Genomic DNA, 20,949 nt, shown 5'->3' on the forward strand with positions numbered 1-20,949 from the left:
TGAACACCTTCATGGTTGCAGCCTCCACAACTTCAGGTAACTTGTTCCAGTGCCTCACCACTCTCATTGGAAAGAATTTCTTCCTGATAAACCAATCTTCTTCCAGTTTGTTGTATCACTACATGGCTCTGCAAAAAGTCCGTCTTCAGCTATCTTGTAGGCCCTTTTGAAATAGTGGAAGGCTGCTATTAGGTGTCCCTCGAGCCTTCTCTTATCCAAGCTGAACATTGCAAACTCTCTTGGCCTGCCCTCATAGGAGAGATGGTCCAACCCACAGATTATTTTCATGGCTCTCCTCTGGACTGGCTCTAAGAATGCCACACCCTTCTTTTGTTGGGTGCTCCAGAGCTGGACACAGTACTTCAGGCAGGGTAGCAGAAGAATCTGCTCAAATGTCTAAACTTTTTGCTTTTCAGACAAACCAAGCAGTAACTAGATGCACTTAAACCAAACCAGCCACCATTAAAAATATCTGAAGAGGAACTGTAATAATTGTAATCACTAATTTGTGTTGTCTGGACTCGGGGATTAACCTGAATGCTGTTGGAAAACAGTTCTGGATTCTTCCATCTGTGCCTCTTCTACACTAAGCTCCATTTGCCAAGCCAAATTTCTTGCAGAACACACTTCTTTCCAAATCTAGTAACACGCTTAAAAGTAGATTATGTGTCTGTGTCTACAATGGGGTGATAATTTTCAGATTTAAATATCTATTAAGGAGCATCTTACATCCTCTTATGTTCTGAGAGAGCTCCAGGATGCTTCAACTTTGTTTTTGCAACCAGTGTTTAATGACACTGTGGCTTGAAAAACTGGTATCTCTCCACGTTACCTCTGCCTGCTATTACTTGTTTCAATTACTCTGCATATCCATTTTACCATTTCTCTAAAATTATGGCCTAGTCAATCTCTTGTCTGTGTTGAGGTTATCTGTACACATCAGCTATTTATTCTGTAAATCAGACCAATAAACAGTATTATGTTTCACTTATCCTGAAGGAAGGAGCATCAGAGTTTATTTTTCTGAGTTATTAGTTGTGCTAGGCAGAAGAAAACATTCACCAGCTTCAAGGGAAATACTCTTCTTCTTTGCAGAAGTGAGTGAAACTTCAGAAATTACATGCTTCTCCTCAATAGCTCTTGTGGCTACTTCGCAACACTGTTTAAAAGCTGCTTCTGTACACATTTATGCCTGAGACATTATGAATATTAGACAATGTAGTGTAGAATAAAACTCAGTTCACTAAATGACTGACAAATGAAACCATCTGAACCAGGTCAAGTTAAAATGATAAAATGATCTGGAAGGAATAAGGAAAATAGTTAGTAAAGACACTCTGACTTGAATTTTGTTTCAAAGAGCCTGATATAAAACACCCCTGCAGAAGTGCCTCAAGTTTATAAAGAGCAAGAAACTTGAAGCAAAGATTATGATTTCAAGTTCATATTCATTAATTACATTTTATGTAGCTGATACTGGCAAAGTCAAATTCAAATGCAAGTGCCAAAAAAAGTCATTGCAGTCAGGCAACCTAGGAATGCTGTATCTGCCACTCAGTGGGCCACTGGCAAATGTTCAAGCTTTTACATGAACTGGAAAGCATTATGCTACTCTCATTTATGTTTCAAATTTATGAGCTTCATAAATATCATCTGACCCTCACGTACAATGATCATGTGAATTAAAGAATAAGTTGTTAGTGCCGAGTAACTATTTAGCATCAGTTAATACAAAATGGATTTTGAGGAGGGGGGCAAAAAGTGATTTCCAACAAAGTAATTCTAATCAGCCATTTTGAAGTAAACATTCAAGAGTTTCAGTGGAGATCCATCAGAAGAGTGAAGACAATGTAATTTTAACTTGAATAAGAAAGAAGTAAAGAGCACACTGAGGTGTTCAAGAAAAGACTGAATGAGGCACTTAGTGCCATGGTCTAGCTGACTGGAAACGCTGGGTGATAGGTTGGACTGGATGATCTTGGAGGTCTTTCCAATCTGGCTGATTCTATGATTCAGCATTTCAGAAAAATCAGCAGATAAACTTCACAGACACTGTTCAGCAAAAGACAAAACTAAAGCTAAAAAAGAGAAACGAAGAAACAAGAAGGTACAGCCATGGTAATAATGCTCCTAAATTTACTAGTTTGCCTTGTAAAATGTTCCTTTTCTTTTCCTCTAAAAATGCAGAGGCTCAAATTCACAAAACTTATGAGGAGAAAAACAGTCACAAAAATCAGTTACATCCTGCCCAGGCTGTCTCACCAGTGTTTATTGTAAGTTAACCCTATTTACATATTGAACAGAGCTAGGAAAGTCCTCTGCTGTTCAACACTCAGAGAAGGTCCCAAAGGGATGCCATCCACAAAGGAATTGGTCACACAAAACAGATGTGACAAGTGACACCTGTTGTCCATTCATGACATTTTTTATCTTTAAAAGTGGCAGCAACATGAGAATGGAACCTTTTGAACACAGATGTTAAAAACCAGCTTTTTCCTCCTGACAAGAACATTCAACTTTCTTAATAGGAATAACCTCATTCTAGAACTACACTCATGTGAAAGTACACCTTGGTTGCTTCCAGCAACTGCTTTAAAATTTTTAACTAGAAAGATTATAGTAGTCTTGTTGAAAAGATAAATTTTTTGAAGTACAAATCATGAGTGCAGACCTGCTGTAAAAATTTTTCTGTTACATTTTAAATCCACAAGCTAACATTCAGTTTCTGGAAGAACATTCCTTAAAGCCTCCAGGCACTTCAGAACCAAGAAGAAACCTATTTCAGCCGAGCACCAAAGGCAGCATCTTCACCAGCTCTTTACTTAATGCTGCTGGGCTAGATGCATAGTAAGAGAGTCCAATAATCTGAACGATGCAGCTCTGCTAAGAAGCATTCACTCTGAAAGTGCTTAAGTGTCACATGCAGTATGTTACATCTTAAAAAGAAGGCTTGAAAGGTGGCCAAGTATCAGCTTTATAGTAACAGATATTAAGTAAACTCCTTCAAAAGCTACTTAGGGAAAACTGAGAGCTCTATCACAGAGGGGTGGGTCCTGTGAGGATATGAATCATACTGCATTTTCAGTGGTCTCACACATTTTATGACTCTTGAAAAACAATACACATTTAATGCATAATGCTGTGATTACAGAGTGGCTAATTAGTATGGTAGCTTTATTTAGTAACTGATTAAAACACCTGGGTAGTTTATTAGGTCTTGTCTGAATTTGGGGCAGGGGAGGCATTAAAAGAAAGTCCTACCACAGAAATTTCTGGCCAGTATCATGCCTACTTATCTTCTGCTCTGAAGTTTACTGCTGACCAGGTTTCTGCTGAGTCTGTATCCTCATCATTCTTCTATATGCATGACTACAAGAAACCTGTCTTGCCCAACAAAATCTAATTGCTTGAGCACACAGTTGCTGTCTTTGTTTCAGTTCTGTTTCATAATTATACAACAGTATTATTCACCAGAGGATTAACCAGTGCTGAGAAAACAGTAGCTTTAGCACCGCAAGAGTTTCTATCACTGCATTTCTTCTTGGGAGTCAACTGCTTGCATTACTTCAACGTGTTCTCCTTAGTCAAATAAACTAAAACATTTGTTTTTGAACAAGGCAGCGAGAGGCCTTTGAAAGCTTGGCACACCCACCACACGAGGGAGTCCTTGGCTGCTGTTTCCTGTCAGAGCTAGCACCCAATAGAAGGGACTGAGTATTTGGAAATAGAACTGTTGATTACATTACCAGACTATCCAGCTAGTCCTGCACCTTGTCTGAAATTCTTAAACATTCCTGAAAGATCTACAGACCAAACAGAACAGATAAATCAAATGTTCAGGTAATTGCTTTTCCCACCAAAAGCAGTAACTAAAGCAAAATGTGGTACTAACAACTATCTGAACTCCCAAAACCCTCAGAATGCACTCCACTTGTAAGGTAGGAACTGAATGAGTTCTTAGAAAAACTGATTCATTTAAAGGGGTATGCAGACTTAAGTTCCACCTCTTCTAATCAATCTCTTTTACAGGTGCAAGTAATGTAGGCAAAAGTAGCACACCACTAATTGAATGCTGTCAGTGTTAATTCTTAGATGAAAGACTCCAAATCCATCATTCACTATCTCCAATTATCACCTTGATACACTTAATTTAAAAGCAAACAGAAATTTGGAAATACATACCTGGATAATGATATATCTTAATACACTCTACTAAGCTATGAAACTAGTCCCATGGTCTAGTAACAAAAAACAAGCACGTATTAGTCATGCAATTCACTGAACTGTAGAACTGTATGTACAGCTGTCTGAGCTGTGGACTTTCCAAAACGATGGGCCAAAGAAAAAAAAGAATGGAATATAATCAAGTGTTCCTTTCTTCCCATTTACTTTTAATGTAAATTATTGTTCCAAGTTTCACAGTCCTCTGGGATTTTGCAGTAAAGCCTGAACTGCATTTTAAAAGCAAATTCAGCCAAGTGAGGGAAGTTGCGTGAGCCACTGAGCAATCCTCAATTTAACTGCAGTTTGCTCATAGTTCCAGCAGATGGATTCTATCCACTGAACAGTGGTTACACAAACACCACTGACCTAGCACGTCAGGCAGCTTGTAGAAGAAAACATAACCACTACTAGATTTCAATATTTTTATATTTTGAAGCCTCTTTCCTCAAACTCAGTTTCTCAGCTATTACTCCAAATCTGGAAAAACTGAAGTTCAATACTGAATTATAAGGATCAAAGGCTGACTGAAGCATTCAACAGTTTATCCTGCCATACAGTGAGAAAGTAACTGTTTAACTACAGACATAACCAAAATTGAGATCACTTCATCAGTTCAAGTTAACATATGGATGAACAAACTGTTTAACCACTGAGGAAAATGGCTATTTTTACAATGCCTTGTAAGGAACAAGACAACTAACCGAATGAATCCCTAAACAGATCACAATGGATTTAGTCAAAACAGGTTCTTTTCATCTTTTTATTTGTAAAAACAAAGCCTATAAACTCCTGAAAGGTCAAAACAGTGCCAGGCCTGCAGAAGAATGAGAATCAAGTGGAAGTGTAAAGACAATCAAGCTCTGTATCTTGGGTAACATAATATGAAACAAGTTCCTTCATCTCCACCTGCTTGCGTGACTCATTCCAGGAGACACATAAAAAGCAATAAATTAGACGTTTTTGATGAGAAGCACAATAAATGCCACTAAGTAATTTTCAATAACATAAAATAGCAATATTCAGCATTAGGGAAGACTAACTACAGAATACAACATAATCCCCAACACAAGCATATCAATTTGTCAGAGCAAGTCCAAGGGAGGGCCACAAAGACGATCAGAGGGCTGAACCATGTCCCCTGTGGGGACAGACTGTGAGAGCTAGGGCTGCTGAGATTGGAGAAAAGTGGTTCTGGGGATATCTTACAAAGAGGCCTAAAAGAAAGCTAGGATTTTTCACAAGGTCTTGCAGCAACAGGATGAGAAGGAATGGACTGAAGCTGGGAGAGGGTGGACTTAGACTGGGTACTGACAAGAAATTCTTTACAGTGAGGATGGTGAGACACTGGAACAGGCTGTCCAGGGAGACTGTGGATCTCCCCTTCCTGGAGGTATTCAAGGCCAGCTTCATTCAGGCCTTGAGCAACCTGGTCTAATGGAAGGTATCCCTGCCCATTGCAAGGGGTTTGTAACTCAATTTTTAAGGTCCCTTTCAACCCAAACCATTATGTAATTTGATGATACCATATTAACAGGCTTAAGGCAAATCTCCAATAGAGCTCTAGATCTGCATACAAGACTTGTTTGAAAATAACTCCTTTAGGATTTTCCTGCAGTCCAGATAATAGGACAGTACTCCACCTCCTAGCTAAGTAGGCCAACTGCATTTTAGCCCAACGAGCACACAAAAATCCAAAATTACTTCATTGCTTCTGTGCTGCCACACACCAGCTCTCTCTGCCACATGAGAGGCTGTGTTTACAAAATTCAAAACATGGACTACCTTCAAAATGAAAAAGCTGGTTTTGACAATGCTTACCTTCACACCCATTCACAGAGAATCTATGCATCCAAGTCTTAAGCAAGATGCTCCGGAGATATGAGAGTCTGTCAGGGAACATCTTTTATCTACATCCTTACCTAAATAAGAAATTGTCAGGCAGCCAGAAGTAGTTCTTTAACCTTAGCACACCACTAAGCAGCAGCCCCCCAAGAATCCCTGCCTCTACAACTCCAACACACTACAAGAGCAGCTAGCTTCAGCTAGCTCCTCCTTTAGCTGTACTATTTCAGGTTGCAAGATCCTGAAACTTTCAAGGGTTACAAAATCTGAAGAATTTCAGAAAGCCTAAACTGTTGACCATAAAGAACCCCCACTACAAAATGACAGCTACCAGTCACAGGGCAAGTGGGAATACATTTTTGGAAAACGGTGTGCAAGAGGATCAGGCTTTCAATCAATATGTAAACATCACAGTAAGGCTGGAAAACGAAGCAACCAGCAAGAATATTCTGAATCAAACTTTAGATGGCAAGAGGTTTGATAGCAGGAGTGATGCAGAAAGAAACCTTCAGGTGGAGAGCACCTCAAAGAGTCTATTACTAGAGTTTCACACCCATATGAAGACCTCCAAGATCATCAAGTCCAACTCTTGTGTTTAGATCTCCAAACAGATCCTGCCCCATTTTCTAGGTAGCACAAGCAGGCATGCTTAACTGCAAAATCTACACATGCATTATTACTAGTTCAAGCACAATGTCAAGAAAGAAGAAAAAAATACCTATGAAGCAGGGTTTCGAGAAAAGTTCTGAATTTCATGATCATATGACTGTTGCAACAGAAAAATAGTAAAAAGCTGTAAAACTAAGAAATTCTCCCCAATTTATGACATCAAATTTCTACTGTTCTCTGAGTTTAGTCTGAAGTCCACAAACCACTCAGGGGCAGATAAAGAAGCAAAGGCTTGAAAAATAATTTCTAAAATTTGCAACTTGAAAATTATGCACTTCTCTTCCACATCTACAACTGAATTCACACCAAAGAAAACAGGCATTTGAAAAGGGCAGTCTTTTCTGTAAGGACACCACATTAATTGCCACTTTTACCTATATTCAAGTTACAGAAAAGCAGATTTAGAAAATGCAGTCTGTTGTATTACGCTAAGTCTTCATTTTCAAGTAGGAGGTACTAGCATGCTTTGCATTTTGTCAACAGCTGGCAAATCCATCTGTCTTACAGAAGCAGAAACCTTGCGCTCCTAAGTGCTTGAACACAGGTTCTTTGATAAATAGAATTTCATCCCATTTTACCTTCTTCCTTCACATTTAATACCAAGCTCAAAAAACTTTAAAGTAGAATGTTACCTGCTGCTTTTTTATATGTAAAAGTACTCGAAAATCTAAATTAAACCACTATGTAGAACTGATAAGAATTCAGTTATGACGGTATGTTGAGATTAGTCTCCTATCTCTTGTACAACTATGATTACTTCATGTGGTAGTTTTGTATGTTGTATTTAGATACATCTGCATTAGTCAAAAGCATGAGTTAACAGCCTCCAAAATATCTGGGCACAATGACTCATTCTGAACAGACTCTCTGGTTAGCAAGCAAGGGTGTCACATTTGTGCCCCGCTTCTCAAACACTGCTCTTGATGGGATTCTCACACGAATAGACAGGACCTTCAAAAATCTTCATTGGAATCAAGGTGTAATTTCTGCACTCTCAGTAAAGCAACAGAACAGCAGTCAGCTGTTTTAATTCTTGCTGAGAATACTTCCTGTGTTTTTCCATTAGCTAGGCAACTAAACTCCAATTCACCTACTAGGGCTGCCCCAACAGCAAAGTGTATTCATGAGTCGCGTGTGGCCAGAGACAGCAAGAAGGAACCTTCTGCAATTCAGCTTTCTCCTCTACCTCTCTCAACTAAACCTCATGATAAAAACCAGGAAGTGATGCAAATCTTGTTGACAGTACACTGCCAAGACCCATTGATTGAAACCGTTAAGATGTCATTTAAACAAATTCCACTCCACATAAATAGCATTACAGAAACTACTAGAACTGCCCTCTAGAACAGGACTTCAGATTGTTCAGATGAAAACAAAAGTAAATTCCTGTGTGCCTCTCCTTCCTCCAGCAGGTTTTTCAGAGACCACGAGGCTTTCGTCTCAGACTTAAAGTGTGAAGACAGCTTCAAAGAACTAGGGCACTGTCGTAATACAGTCTTTAAGTGCACTCTAGTGTTGCAGATGTGACTACAGACTGCATGTTAAATAAAAGAGTAGGAGATAATTTGGTTCTAATCCACAGGATGCTCTGAGAAATATTCAGGTCAAGATGGCAGTAGCTATTCTTGATCTCTTGGATTTTAATTGACCCAATATGTACTGGGCTTTGCACCTTCAAATTTGCTAGCACACCACATTAGAGTCTGACACCACCTAGTAATGTGCACACAAGTCAGCTGTTTGTCAAAAAGCCTCAGTGACAAAAAATCAAAACACACAGGTGAACAATATAATTTGCCAGACTTCTTAGTACTCTTGTAGTAGTGCAGCTGTCTTATCTGCTTGGCAAAAAGCTCTCTGTTCCAGCACATCATAAACAAAGTTACACCTCATGAAGTAGCCTGAGGTACATTCAAAACTGCTAAGGACCAACCTCAATTAGACAGTCAAATGCAGACCAGAGCTTTACCCCTTAATCGATCCTTATTTGCAACTTCGCCTGTATAAAAGGGTATTTCAAATTCTATGCTTCCCTAACTTCTAAAAGCATTCACACAGTACCTAGTGTACTCCTAACTAATTCAGTTAAGATAAAATTACCTGGTTTAGCTCAAGAATTAAGCCAATGTAACTCCTAAATTCATATTAAAACTTCCTTCACAGAAACTTGGTAATAATCCTTGTTCTGAATTGTAGAAACAAAATTTTGCTTTTCTAGAACTGTGGAACACCTGAAAATGAGTATGAAGAAGACTAGAAGAGTATTCTCTCTCTCATGCTCACAAACATAAGAAAGGTAATCTTGCTCCAGGCTACTTATCCTAGAAGTATTGCTCCAAATGCAGTTGTAAGGTCAGGCATTGCATTTATATTAAACTTTTCGGAACATGACTGATGGAATGGAGTGTTTTTGCTGGCAGCTGAAAGCATGCCTCAATAATGATACAATGTTCCGCAATAATGCTGAAACACCCATTCTATCTCCAATGGTTCTAAATTTAATTTAAATTCAGGATCCTTATTAAGCTGTCACTATATGCTACACAAGACGTTGTACTTTCAAACACTAGGTCTGAAGCTAAGTCTTGCTCCTCTGGAGACTTCCAAAATGTGTCTGGACATGTTCCTGGGCAGCCAGATCTAGATGAGATTGCTTTAGCAGGATGGTTGGACTGTATCTCCAGAGGTCCCTTCTGACCCCTACCTGACCATACACAGGTCTATGGGACCTGACAGGAAACAACCTGAAGCACCCGATTCATTACTTGCCAACTCCCTCTCCATGATATTTGGAGTGTCATGGCAGTTAAATGAAGTCCCTTGTTACTTGAAGAAGGGAAATAATGTGCCCATTTTTACAAAGGGTAGGAAAGAGGATCTAGAAATTACGAACCTGTCAGCTTCACTTGCATGCCTGGGAAGACCACAGAACAAGATCCTCCCAAAATCAATACTAATGCACATGGAAGACAGGGAGGCGATTTGAAACAGCCAGCATGGCTTCACCAAAGCCCTGCCTCACCAGCCTAGTGGCTTTCTACAATGGAGTGATTATATTAGTGGACAAGGAAAGACCAACAGATATAATATATCTGGACATCTGTAAAGCCTGTGACAGTTCCCCACAATATCCTTCCCTCTGAACTAGAGAGATGTCAATTTAGTATGTGGATTGTTCAGTGGATAAGGAACTGCTGGGTGGTTGCATCCCAAGGGTAGAGGTCAACAGCCTGATGCCCAGGTGATAAGTGGCATCCCTTAGGGGGTCTGTACTGGAGATTAGGTGGTCATATTTAGAAGAGATCCTCAATTTGGCTCATTCTGCTCACCCTCATCAGGTGCAAATGGACCAATGGACAGCATCAAAAATGATGGATTGACACATTTGTCTTATAAAGAAACACTGAGAGACCAGGGACTGTTTAGTCTGGAAAAGAGAAGACTGAGCTCTTACTAAAGTTTACAAATACATGAAGGGCGAGCATCAAGAAGGGGACAGTCTCTTTTCAGTGCTACTCTGTGATAGGACAAGGGACAATGAATACAGAACTGGAATACAGAAGTTTGACTTCAACATGAGGAAAAACTTCTTTATCGTAATGTGACAGAACACTGGAAAAGGCTGCCCAGAGAGGTTGTGGAGCCCCCTTCTCTAGTGGCTTTAAGACCTGTCTGGAGGCACTTGTGTGACCTGCAGTAGGTGATCCAGCTTTGGCAGCAAGATTGGACTCACTCTCTGAAGACACTGCCAAACGTTAGAATGGTATGATTGGATTATACTGTGAACAACTTGGAAATACTCCCTTTAGTATCTTTATGCTGCCAGATTCTTGTTTAAGGATCATTCTTGTAACAATGACATAACTGAGAATCACCCATCAATGTCGGAAAAAGGTGACACAGCTTCTTTAAGTTATGCTCTAGGAGGAATTGTGTCATCAGGACAAGAGGTGAAAGTAGGCACTGCATGACAGAGAAGCCCTGCAGTGCCAGAGCTGCCTGAAGGTTTTTAGCGCTTGTACTCCACTTTTCATGTACACAGCTGGGAAACATCTCTCTAGCATATACAAGCCATCAATATAAAGACGTACTAGGGGCTCACAACACACAATTTGCATCAATTAAAGCTCTTCTCTTCCCACTTCTCACTGCTGCTGCTCAGAACACTAGGTCAAAGGTTTTTTATTTAGCATGAGAAAAATGTCCACCTTCTGCCACTACCCTTTTGGAAGCAGGGAAGCACTTACTTCCACTTACTAAATCAAAGCATAGAGAGCATGGAGCCTTAGGCATAATTTTAAATGCAGAAGCTAAACAGCACATTTAGGAGCTGCAATCAAGAGTATGTTAAAGATGTGTTCTTGAAAGTTGTGTATTTGAGGTTTCTGCACAAAAAAGCCAGGAAATGTAACATCAGAAGTTAACACTTCTGAACACCAACTTAAGCGGCACAATAATGTTTTTTAATTTGAGAATTTAAGAGTTGAAAATGGAGACGTGACAATTGAACTCTGCCAATCATTCATTCTTGTTTTAAGGTGCAAGCATCCATCTGGTGCTCTTTTGAAGTTAAACAACTGGTCTAAATACACAAGACCTGTGCACCTTCTATTGTTAAAATGATTTACTAAATAGAATCCATTGCACTTGATTAAAAAATAACTTAAGTGCTGCAATGCAAAAGCAGCTTCACCTACAAAGTAAGGTAGCCTTCCCCTTTCCCAAGATAGAACTTTAATTACTTGCACCCCTGAAAAAGGAATTTTTGCATCATGTGGGGCTAATGAGGTCATGACTCCAACGCAGTTGAATAAAAACTCAATTAAACCTTGTAAAAATACCTGCTTCTCTGCATCTAAATCTCCTTTCCAAAGACTGTAAAGTTCAGATCTAAATGTCTGGTTCAATGACAGTGTTCTCACAGAAACCTGGATGAAATGCAAATACAGATACCTAATTTCTCAATGCAGAACCTAGATAATGACGAACCTAAGTTCCTTCCGATTAGCATCAACAGCATTGGTTTCCTTTCTCTTTCTTTTAAGATTGAAAGAATTGTTGAACACCACATGACTTCTTGGAAAACGAAAAAATAAAGAAGATCCCCATATCAACATACCTGTAATTTTGTCCCTGACAAGCTTGCAGGATTCTATCTCACCAATGCTGCCAAACAGGCTCTTCAGTTCCTCTTGTGTCATGTTTTGTGGAAGGTAGTTGACTATCAAATTGGTCTTGCTGTCTTCTGTGTTTCCAGAATCAACTGGAGATGAGCAATTATTTATAGTGTTTGAACTGTGGGCTGTGTTATTGCAGGTTGGTCCATTAGACAGTTGTGTTTCCATGGCACCAATTACCTGCTGAAAAATACAGAAAACAAGAACCATCAAAATTCATATTTCACCATATATTAGGAAAGTTCAGACAAGAACCCAGAATACTTGTTCCTAAGCAAAAATATAATTGTCTGGGCCATACACTGCCTCTGTAAGGGAAAAAAAACCAAACAAATAAAAAAACAACCCCATCCACCCATACAGAAGGATTTTAACTGTTAGGGCAACACTTTGAAAGCTTGTAGGCAAATAAAGTTGCTACTAAAGTCTTTTAGGAGCTCTCTCAATTAAGGCAACACTCTAAATTTCCACCCCCTCCCATTCTCTTCATTTAGATATCCCAGCCTTTCTAGTACAGATGTTACCAAGCAGAATTGGCCTGTTGCAAGGGTAACAGTTCAATTAACTCACAAATGATAAATGAAATTATATCAAACATAGCTTTTAAAGTTATGTACTTTCACTATTTTCAAAAACAGGTTAGAGCTAACTGTATCTTGACCCTATTTCTTATGAGCAGTAACAGGAAAATAAGATAAGTAACTAAAGAGATACTTTCAGTGATTTGTGTATGTGCTGGGATGGGAAATAAAGTCTTCCTTGATAACTGCTAGGTCAACTTTCTGTTACCACGGGTTGCAACAGGCCTTTAAATGTCAGTTTATTAAAAGCAATTCTTGATTCTCACTTCTTCCCCTTCCTTGAACCCTAAAAATACTTAAGTTTGTTAAATAGTTCATGTTCAATACTTTTGAGTTACTTGATTTACTTTTAGACAAAAGAGTAATCACCACTCCAGGAACTACTCTTTCACCCCAAAGTAACTGACTGTATGACTGGCAGGTAACAGCACTAATCAGTTGAAGTGACAGTACTTGCCTACAAGCTAACACAGAAAAGGTTCTCTGCCATCTCAGTCAGTCACTGAATTGTAACAGTTGGTAAATACAGTGCATTTTTAACAGCAGCCTAATATCCAAGACTTGGGCAGACTACTCTGAGACCAGCAACACAGGAAAACATCCATAGGAAAAAAGTCTAGAAATTAATTCTCCAGCAATAAACACTTCAACACAGAAGTAGAACTTATCAGGAAGTTTCACTAAAATTTTTTTTTTAAATCCAGCAAACACTGAAGTCCAACCCTGGATTTCTAGAAGACAAAAATGCCTACTGTAAAATGGCAACATAACCTCAGGAGGTTATCTGTCCTGACCATCCTGTTCAAAGCAGCATAGGCCACCAGTACATACTTAAAAAACTGATTAGGTCAACTGTATTCAGGGAGTGTAAATTTAAATTTCCTAAAAACATGGGGAGCTAAATTGTGTGACTTAAACCACAAAGCAAACATTCCTGGGAATACATTTCTCTGATCTGCACAAATTTTCCAAGATGTTACTTTGGCACAAAGTGGGAGAGAAAAAAAAGGGAAGATGTGTCTGTTAAGAAGATTTAATATAAAACTGTGATCTAGTTTCCCTGAGGAACAACAACTCGAACAACATTTGCCTCCCTTGTGACAAACTCCAAGGGATAACCCGCTCCTGGCACTTCAATGAAACAAGTCTGCTGAGAAGATGATAAAGCAGATGATCCTAATGAAGATAAATTACTTTTCAAAACACTAGTTTATCTGCAAGGGCTAGCAGCCACAAAAGATCTGACTTGAGCTCTCCCAGATTGCTTTTTCCCCCTTAATTTCCTTTTTCTCCCCTCAAACTTAAGTGTTCATTAATAAAAATTAGCAGGACTGAGCAAGGACAAACAATTCTCACTTAATTACACATTTATTCTTATGTTCAGGTGGCAAGAATGAAATCCTAAGCCAACGTTCAAGTGAACAGCTGCAGTAGCCTCTGTGTGCTGAAATTACAGCACTTCTCAGTTATAGAACCATCTGCTCTGAATGAAGTGATATAATATGTTGTACAAATAATGCATATTCCATTGATAGGCTGAATACAACTGTTCATAAAACACAAAGCACATCTTCGGCAGTTACCAAATATTTTCCACCCAGAAAAATAGTTTGAGATCAATTTACAGTTTTTAAACAATTTTCAGAATAAGTACATATACTTTTAAAATAGAAATCATAAATACAGAGCATACAGGTTTTAAAGTTACTGCAATTTAGTATTCAGACCATACCAAAACCATTTTAGTACAATACTACTCTTCAATTATCCACCAAGTATTTTGAATTAGTACTAAATTCTAATTGACATTTGAGGAAAGGCAAGCCACTGCAGCATAATTTCTACAGGAGATCACCAGATTATAGAAAAACTTGTCATGGTACACCAGTGTGCTCTAGGTTCTCACAGAATAGGGACATAACCTACAGCCTGTAATGAAATGTAGGAGAGAGTTAACATTCCAAATGAGAGATTAGAGTTTGGTATGGCCTCAGCACTATTAACATGTTAGAAAAGCAGCCTACAGAATTTAAGAAAAATCCCACAGACCCCAGTCCAAGGCTCTGCTGCCCACGAACCACTTCTAAGCAGAGAAGCCACATCACAGAGTCTGACTGCCATGTTAGTTTGGAGTTGCCGTCTGCAATATGGACACAAAAAGTACCGTATGTTAGATTAGCAAGATAATGCAACAAATCAGTTTGTACAAATTTACAGTAATTGCATTTATATTCCCAGCACGTCCATGCAGTGTGGCTTAATTGGATTTGAGGCAATTCCAATCTAATCTTTCCAAATTCAGTTCTAAAGTTGTTTTTCTTTCATGAAATAAGATGCTCCATCTACCATGGAAACTACCTCTAGAACCACACCATGCCTACAAGGGACTCTACCACAAAAGAAATTTTTTACATCTTCAAGACTGAAGAGGAAGAAAGTATAGTGAGTTGATTTGCCATTTGCACGTAAGATGACCTTGCACCAGTGAAAAACAGCTCTCCTTACATGCCCTTCCCAGCTAGAAAAATAAAACAAGACTATAAACTACATTGCTAGAATGGAGTTTATTTTTAAAATCCTGGGGTTTAAAAATTAAGTAAAGTCCTGCACAGGTAGTATTCAGTTAAGTTCCTCGCAATAGCTTTTTAAGGGTACCAATGGACATGCAAGTGGCAGCCGAGTCAAGGATTTCTCAAACTGAGTAACTGCAGCAAAACATGCAAGAGATTTTTGTCCCCAAGTACCTTTTTCTTAAATAAAACATCGTAGCAAACCCAGTTGAATTTGAATTGAACAGTGCTAGGAGGATACCACAAAAGCTAATGGGCCATTTACAGATAATTACAAGTAGTCGAGATGTTAAATATCACCACAATAATGGCATAAATAGGAAGACTCCTGGCTGTTGCCACAGCTTGAGATTGGTGTAAATAAGAGATTCCTCTTGCCCCTGGTTAGCAGATGCCATAAATCTAAACTAATAAAAGGACTCCAGTTTTTGGAAGGCTGCTGCATATCCAGGCTGTGTATATATATATATATACACATACTTTGAAACATCTTTTTCCATTATAAAACCATGTAAATTAGCCTTCACTTCAGTTTGCTGCTTCAGTCTGTATTAACTTACTTCATGCCTGGTCTTTATTTTTAACTTAGATTGATAAGAAGAGTTTTTTAAAAATTTAAAATTTACAAAATACCAAAATTTTAGTATCACCTGCAAGCTTGCAAACCATTTTTGTCTCAACCCCCAAAAGAATGCTAACAACTGCTGTTCTGAAGTTCTTCGTTGTGTATAACCTATGTTTAATGGAATGCTTATTACATTAAAAAAAAAATCCAAAGTCTCAACTGTTTTTAAATTCTGACAATTTTATTACAGAGGCTGCACTGAAGTGTCAGTCTACAACGGTCTGTCCTGCAGAGACTGTGGTGATGTGTAGGAGGATATATTCCAGTCTCCTTGACTCTCAGTAAAGCACCGTGACCTGGCAGATTTGCTTCTTGTAAGATACGGGCTGCAGATGGACAACTCCCATAGGACTCACACGCACAGGACTTCTGCTGAATTCACTACAAGGACTTCACAATGCCTTCAAAGAGCTCTTCTCATCTGAAGTACTTCCAGTTTACACAAGTATCTTCACAAGGTACTCACATCACAATCAGATTCTAACTACCACACAGCTGTCCCAAAACTTCGGTCCTCAACACAGAGTGAGCCGTGAATAGTCTAAAAAAAGCTTGCAAAATACTGCAGTACTGAAGAATCAATAGAACCATTAAGGGAGCAAATACAGCTTTTTACTATTAGACTCTCAGAGACAATATTATACTTCAGCTTATTAAAACAGCTCAGCAGTTACTGCACTCAAAACCGAAGAAATTAGTAAGTTCAGGAAGCTGAGTGGTCTTAAAATACATTTGTGTTAGGAAAAGAACAACTAAGTGAAACTGGGAGAAGAAATGTACTTTCTTTACAGTCCTGAAAAGAAGCAGAACTGAGTACTGTTGTTCAAACTGGGCAGTTCCCTTTTTTCAACATACAGAGCAGAGCATTGGGAGCCATCTACCTTCCAATAAACTTAACTGTGCTTGGTGAATTAAAAGATTTTAAATTCAAATACCCTATTGTTTGTAACATCAACTGCAGTTCAAGTCAGTCATGAATAAGGTTTGTCTAGCAGAGAAACAAATAGGCTTCTTCCTAAGACCAAAGACACCAGGAGTTAAAAAGCCATATGGTTTATGTGATTAGTTCTGGTTGCCATAGAACAGTTCCAATTATATCAACAGTAGATTTTTATATAACAGCTTTAGAAATGGAGTTAGCAAGATGAAGGCCAGCAAAAAAATAGTCACAGTGGCCTACTAATTTTCCCCATAAAACACATTTTTGGTATGCAACATACACAACTTCTGATGCTGAGCAGAAAATGGAAGCTGAGGATGGATCCTGACAGTCTTCAGACAGAACCAAGGTAAGATAAAACATAATAGCCTTCAACCACTGTTAGCACCTCAGGTATACATGCTAGGGAGAAATCTTCAGTGCATCACAGTCATGGGTCAAAGCCTTTCTGCCTCTTGTTTTGATTCATACCTGTGCATCCCAGCCACATACACACAAAATTCACATCAAATTAAGCATATAAAACCTATTTCTAGACAGCACTCCAAAAGCACTGCACAACAACATACTTCTAAATTATCTTAGTACACAGAAGTGATGACAGAAAAAAAACAATATCCTGAATCTAGGTGAGGAGTCACCAGATATTAGACACATCTGCCTCTCTTAACAGGTTACTGTTCTTCAGAGGCAACTGAAGCTGTAACAGGAGATGTTTCCAGTCTCCAAGGCCACAGAACCTTGAATAACTCTCCAGGAATGGGGCCCCAACCACCTCCTTGGGTAATCTGTTCCAGTGTTTCACCATCCTCATTGTAATGAGCTTGTCCATAGCATCCAGTCTAAATCTTTTCTTCCCTAGTTTGAAACCATTGCTCCTCAATCCTATCACTGCAGGCTTTGTAAATGGTCTCTCTCCAGACTTCTTGTAAGCCCCCTTCAAGTACTGGAAGGTTGGCATCAGGTCTCCCTGGTGCAAACCTCTTCTCCTCCAGGCTGAAAAACTCCCTCAGCCTCTCTTTGTAGCAGAGGTACTCCAATCCTTGATTTTTTCTGTGACCCTCCTCTGGACCCATTTCATCAGATACCAATCCTTCCTGCATCGAGGACTCCAGACCCGGACACAGTACCCTAGATGAGGTCTAGTGAGAGTCTTCTCTATGTGAGAATAAAATGGCAGAACCAGAACCATCTCTCTAAGTCTGCTGACTGCACATCTTTTGATGCAGCTCTGGGCTGCAAATGTGCACTGTCTGCTTATGTCCAGTTTCTTGTGTATCAGCACCTTGTGTATCAGGGTTGCCAGAACCCCTTTTATGCAGGGTTGCAGTCTATTACTTCAAGAGAAGGGGCAACAGACAGACTACAGCACAGGAAGTTCCACCTCAACATAAGGAGGAACTTCTTTAAGGGTCACAGAGCACTAGAACAGATTCTCCAGCAAGGTCATGGAGTCTCTGCTTCTCTGTAGACTTTCAAGACCCATTTGGATGCATTCCTGTGTGACCTGCACTAGATGATGGTCCTGCTCCGGCAGGGGGGCTGGACTCAATCTCTGGAGGTCTCTTCCAACCCCTAATATCCTCATTATTGTATTGATAATGAGGATTGTTATAGCCCAGGTGCCGAACCCTCAACTTCTCTTGTTTGTTCAGCCTGGAGAAGACTCCGGAGAGACCTAATAGCATACTTACAGTACCTGAAGGGGACCTACAAGGATGGAAAGAGACTGTTTACAAGGGCCTGTAGTGATAGGACCAGGAGCAATGGTTTCAATCTGGAGAAAAGCAGACTTAGAATCTATGTTAAGAACAGGTTCTTTACTACGAGGGTAGTGGAACACTGGAACAGGTTGCCCAGGGAGGTGGTCAGGGTCCCATCCCTAGAGATAATCAACATGAGGCTCTACTGAGCTCTGGGCAACCTGGTCAAGGATGCCCCTGCTGACTGCAGGGGAGAGTTGGACTAGATGACCTTAGAAGGTCCCTTCCAATCCAGATCATTCTGTGATACTATGAGGTTCACCTGGGCCCACCTCTCCAGCTTGTCCAGGTCCCTCTGGATGACACCCCATCCCTCTAGCACATGGAGAGCACTACTCAGCTTGGTGGAGTCTGCAAACCTGCTGATGTTGCCCCTGACCCCACTGTCTATTATCATTGACAAAAATATCAAATAGTACAGGTCATGGTACGGACCCTTACAGGGAACCATTTGTCACTGCTCTCCATCTGGACTTCAGGCTATTGAGCACTATGCTCTGGATGTGACCATCCAGCCAATTCCTTATCCACTGAACAGTCCACCCATCAAATCTGTACGTGGAGGATCATGAGGCCTTTGACATCCACAAGTCATCCCTTGTCCACTGACAGTCACTTTACCAGTCACTATGTTGGTCAGACAAGACTTTACCCTAGTAGAGGGTAAACTCTCTACAACTACCTGAAAGGAGGTCGTAGCCAGACAGAGGTTGGTCTCTTCTCCCAGGCACCCAGTAACAGAATAGGAGTACACAATCTCAAACTGCACCAGGGCAGGTTTAGGCTGGACATTAGAAATAAATTCTTCATGGAAAGAGTGATAGCCCATAGGAATGGACTGCCTGGGGAGGTGGTGGAGTCACCATCCCTGGGGATGTTTAAAAGGAAGCTGGATGAGGCAGTGCCATGGTTTAGTTAATTAGAAGGGTTAGGCGATAGGTTGGACTCAGTGATCTTAAGAGGTCCTTTCCAACCTGGTTAATTCTGTGAAAGCCATGCTGACTATCATGAATCACCTTCCAGTGTTCTGTGTGCTTTAACATGGCATCTAGGTGGATATGTTCCATGATCTTGCCAGACACAGAAATGAAGTGTGGCCTCCACTGGTCCCTGACAGCAGATATTGTAACGCAACAAAATCTTGGAGTTCCTGAATGTGCTCCAAAATACTCCGCTGATGTCTAACCAAGCATGATGACAGATATGCCCATATTAGGTAAGCAATGAGAAAACAAGTGGACAACTGAAGACAGCTTAACCAGAAAGCCATGAATACCAGCATGAGTTCTAGCAGAAAGAAGAACAAAGGGTAAATTATGTACCTAATGAAAACTTTTAGAGAGAATATTAAAAATTAGGCCAGCATAAAGATTTGCCATGGAGTTCTGAAAAATTCATAGTGCATGTACAAGTTGAGGACACTGCTTGACCACAGAGTCATCTATAAACCATGCAGAAGATTCTTCGGTTTGACTGAAAGCACTACGTTGCCAGAAAGGTATCAATTGCAATAATCTTCCATAAAGAAAAACATCTACATTCTGTTAAGTGATCAGTTCAAATGAAACTGCAATAAACTAAAATATTTTTTTCTCTAATTATTCAGGTCAATTTAGACACATGGTACCAGTTTTACCAGCGTAACTTATTCCCTGAGCAGGACAACTGACATGCAGCATTAATTAGCTTATGTAGAGGATGAAAGAACTCACCACAAAATTACATTCTTCCTTTTCATTGCCCTCTTTCATTTAGAAGTTGAAACCTAGCTCAGGGGAAACAATTACTTTTGTTGTAGCTGAAATCCTAACGAAATGTCATGTTGTACCTGTTTGAACGCAGCCAATATTGCTAATGTTCAACAACAGTTCCTCCTCAGGAGGAGGCCTCAAAAAATATCAAACCACAAATACGGTGGGAACAAATATAGATCTGATTGAAATGAGGCTGGTTAAAGGAAAGGATGTGCTCAGACTTTTCAGCTGCACCCTACCTTTCACAGTATCTTGCCAGCTACAGTTTTTGCTTCTTATTCAACACTTCTGCACACTGTCCCAGTCTTGTGTGCTAGCTCCCAGCCTTCTAGCAAAGCGCTCCCTAAGGCAATACAATTCTGTCAAAACACACATGTATCCTGCAAGAAGCAACAGTATCTTACTGCAGACATTTCCCTTCAGCTTTACACGTCAGAAGTCCTCTTGAGCCTACTGAGAGTAACAGAAAATCGATTGAATGGGGTGAAAGGAGAGAACTTGAGGACTCTTGAAATACAGCATCTTGATAGCTTGAAGGGTTTCAAAGTCAACATCCACTTTTAGACACACAGCGCCTGCTCCACTTGAACTCGTTGGGATGCCTACTTCAATTTTTCAGTGTTTACCTCACTGCATAAAACTTTTCTTTCACGATACACTTACACCCTTCTGCCCTACTGGCAATTTTAAAAGCTTAAGTTTTACCAATAGGCAGGAAAAGAAAGCAAATCAGGTTAGCCTGACTGCAAAAGAGATGCCCAAAATAAAAAAAAGGGCAAATAGTATTTTCCCAATCAAAGCAAG

General features: G+C 39.7%; 1 protein-coding gene across 19 annotated transcripts in view; it reads right to left on the reverse strand.

The window, feature by feature from the left end:
* The window catches only part of ELAVL2 (ELAV like RNA binding protein 2), an 83,133-nt gene that overhangs the window by 22,988 nt on the left and 39,196 nt on the right, over positions 1-20,949 (reverse strand). For 8 of the 19 annotated variants that reach the window (XM_064140838.1, XM_064140839.1, XM_064140841.1 and 5 more), the window contains 2 exons: positions 14,543-14,633; positions 11,855-12,095 (listed from right to left, as the gene is read on the reverse strand). In XM_064140838.1, the coding sequence (XP_063996908.1) occupies positions 11,855-12,095; positions 14,543-14,614 (313 nt within the window). In that variant the 5' untranslated portion in view covers positions 14,615-14,633. Of the gene's footprint in view, positions 1-11,854; positions 12,096-14,542; positions 14,634-20,949 lie in introns of those variants that run through there. The other 11 variants (XM_064140835.1, XM_064140848.1, XM_064140843.1 and 8 more) reach the window with 2 other exon arrangements.

This window comes from Pogoniulus pusillus, chromosome Z, assembly GCF_015220805.1.
Source record: "Pogoniulus pusillus isolate bPogPus1 chromosome Z, bPogPus1.pri, whole genome shotgun sequence".
Classification (NCBI taxonomy): domain Eukaryota; kingdom Metazoa; phylum Chordata; class Aves; order Piciformes; family Lybiidae; genus Pogoniulus; species Pogoniulus pusillus.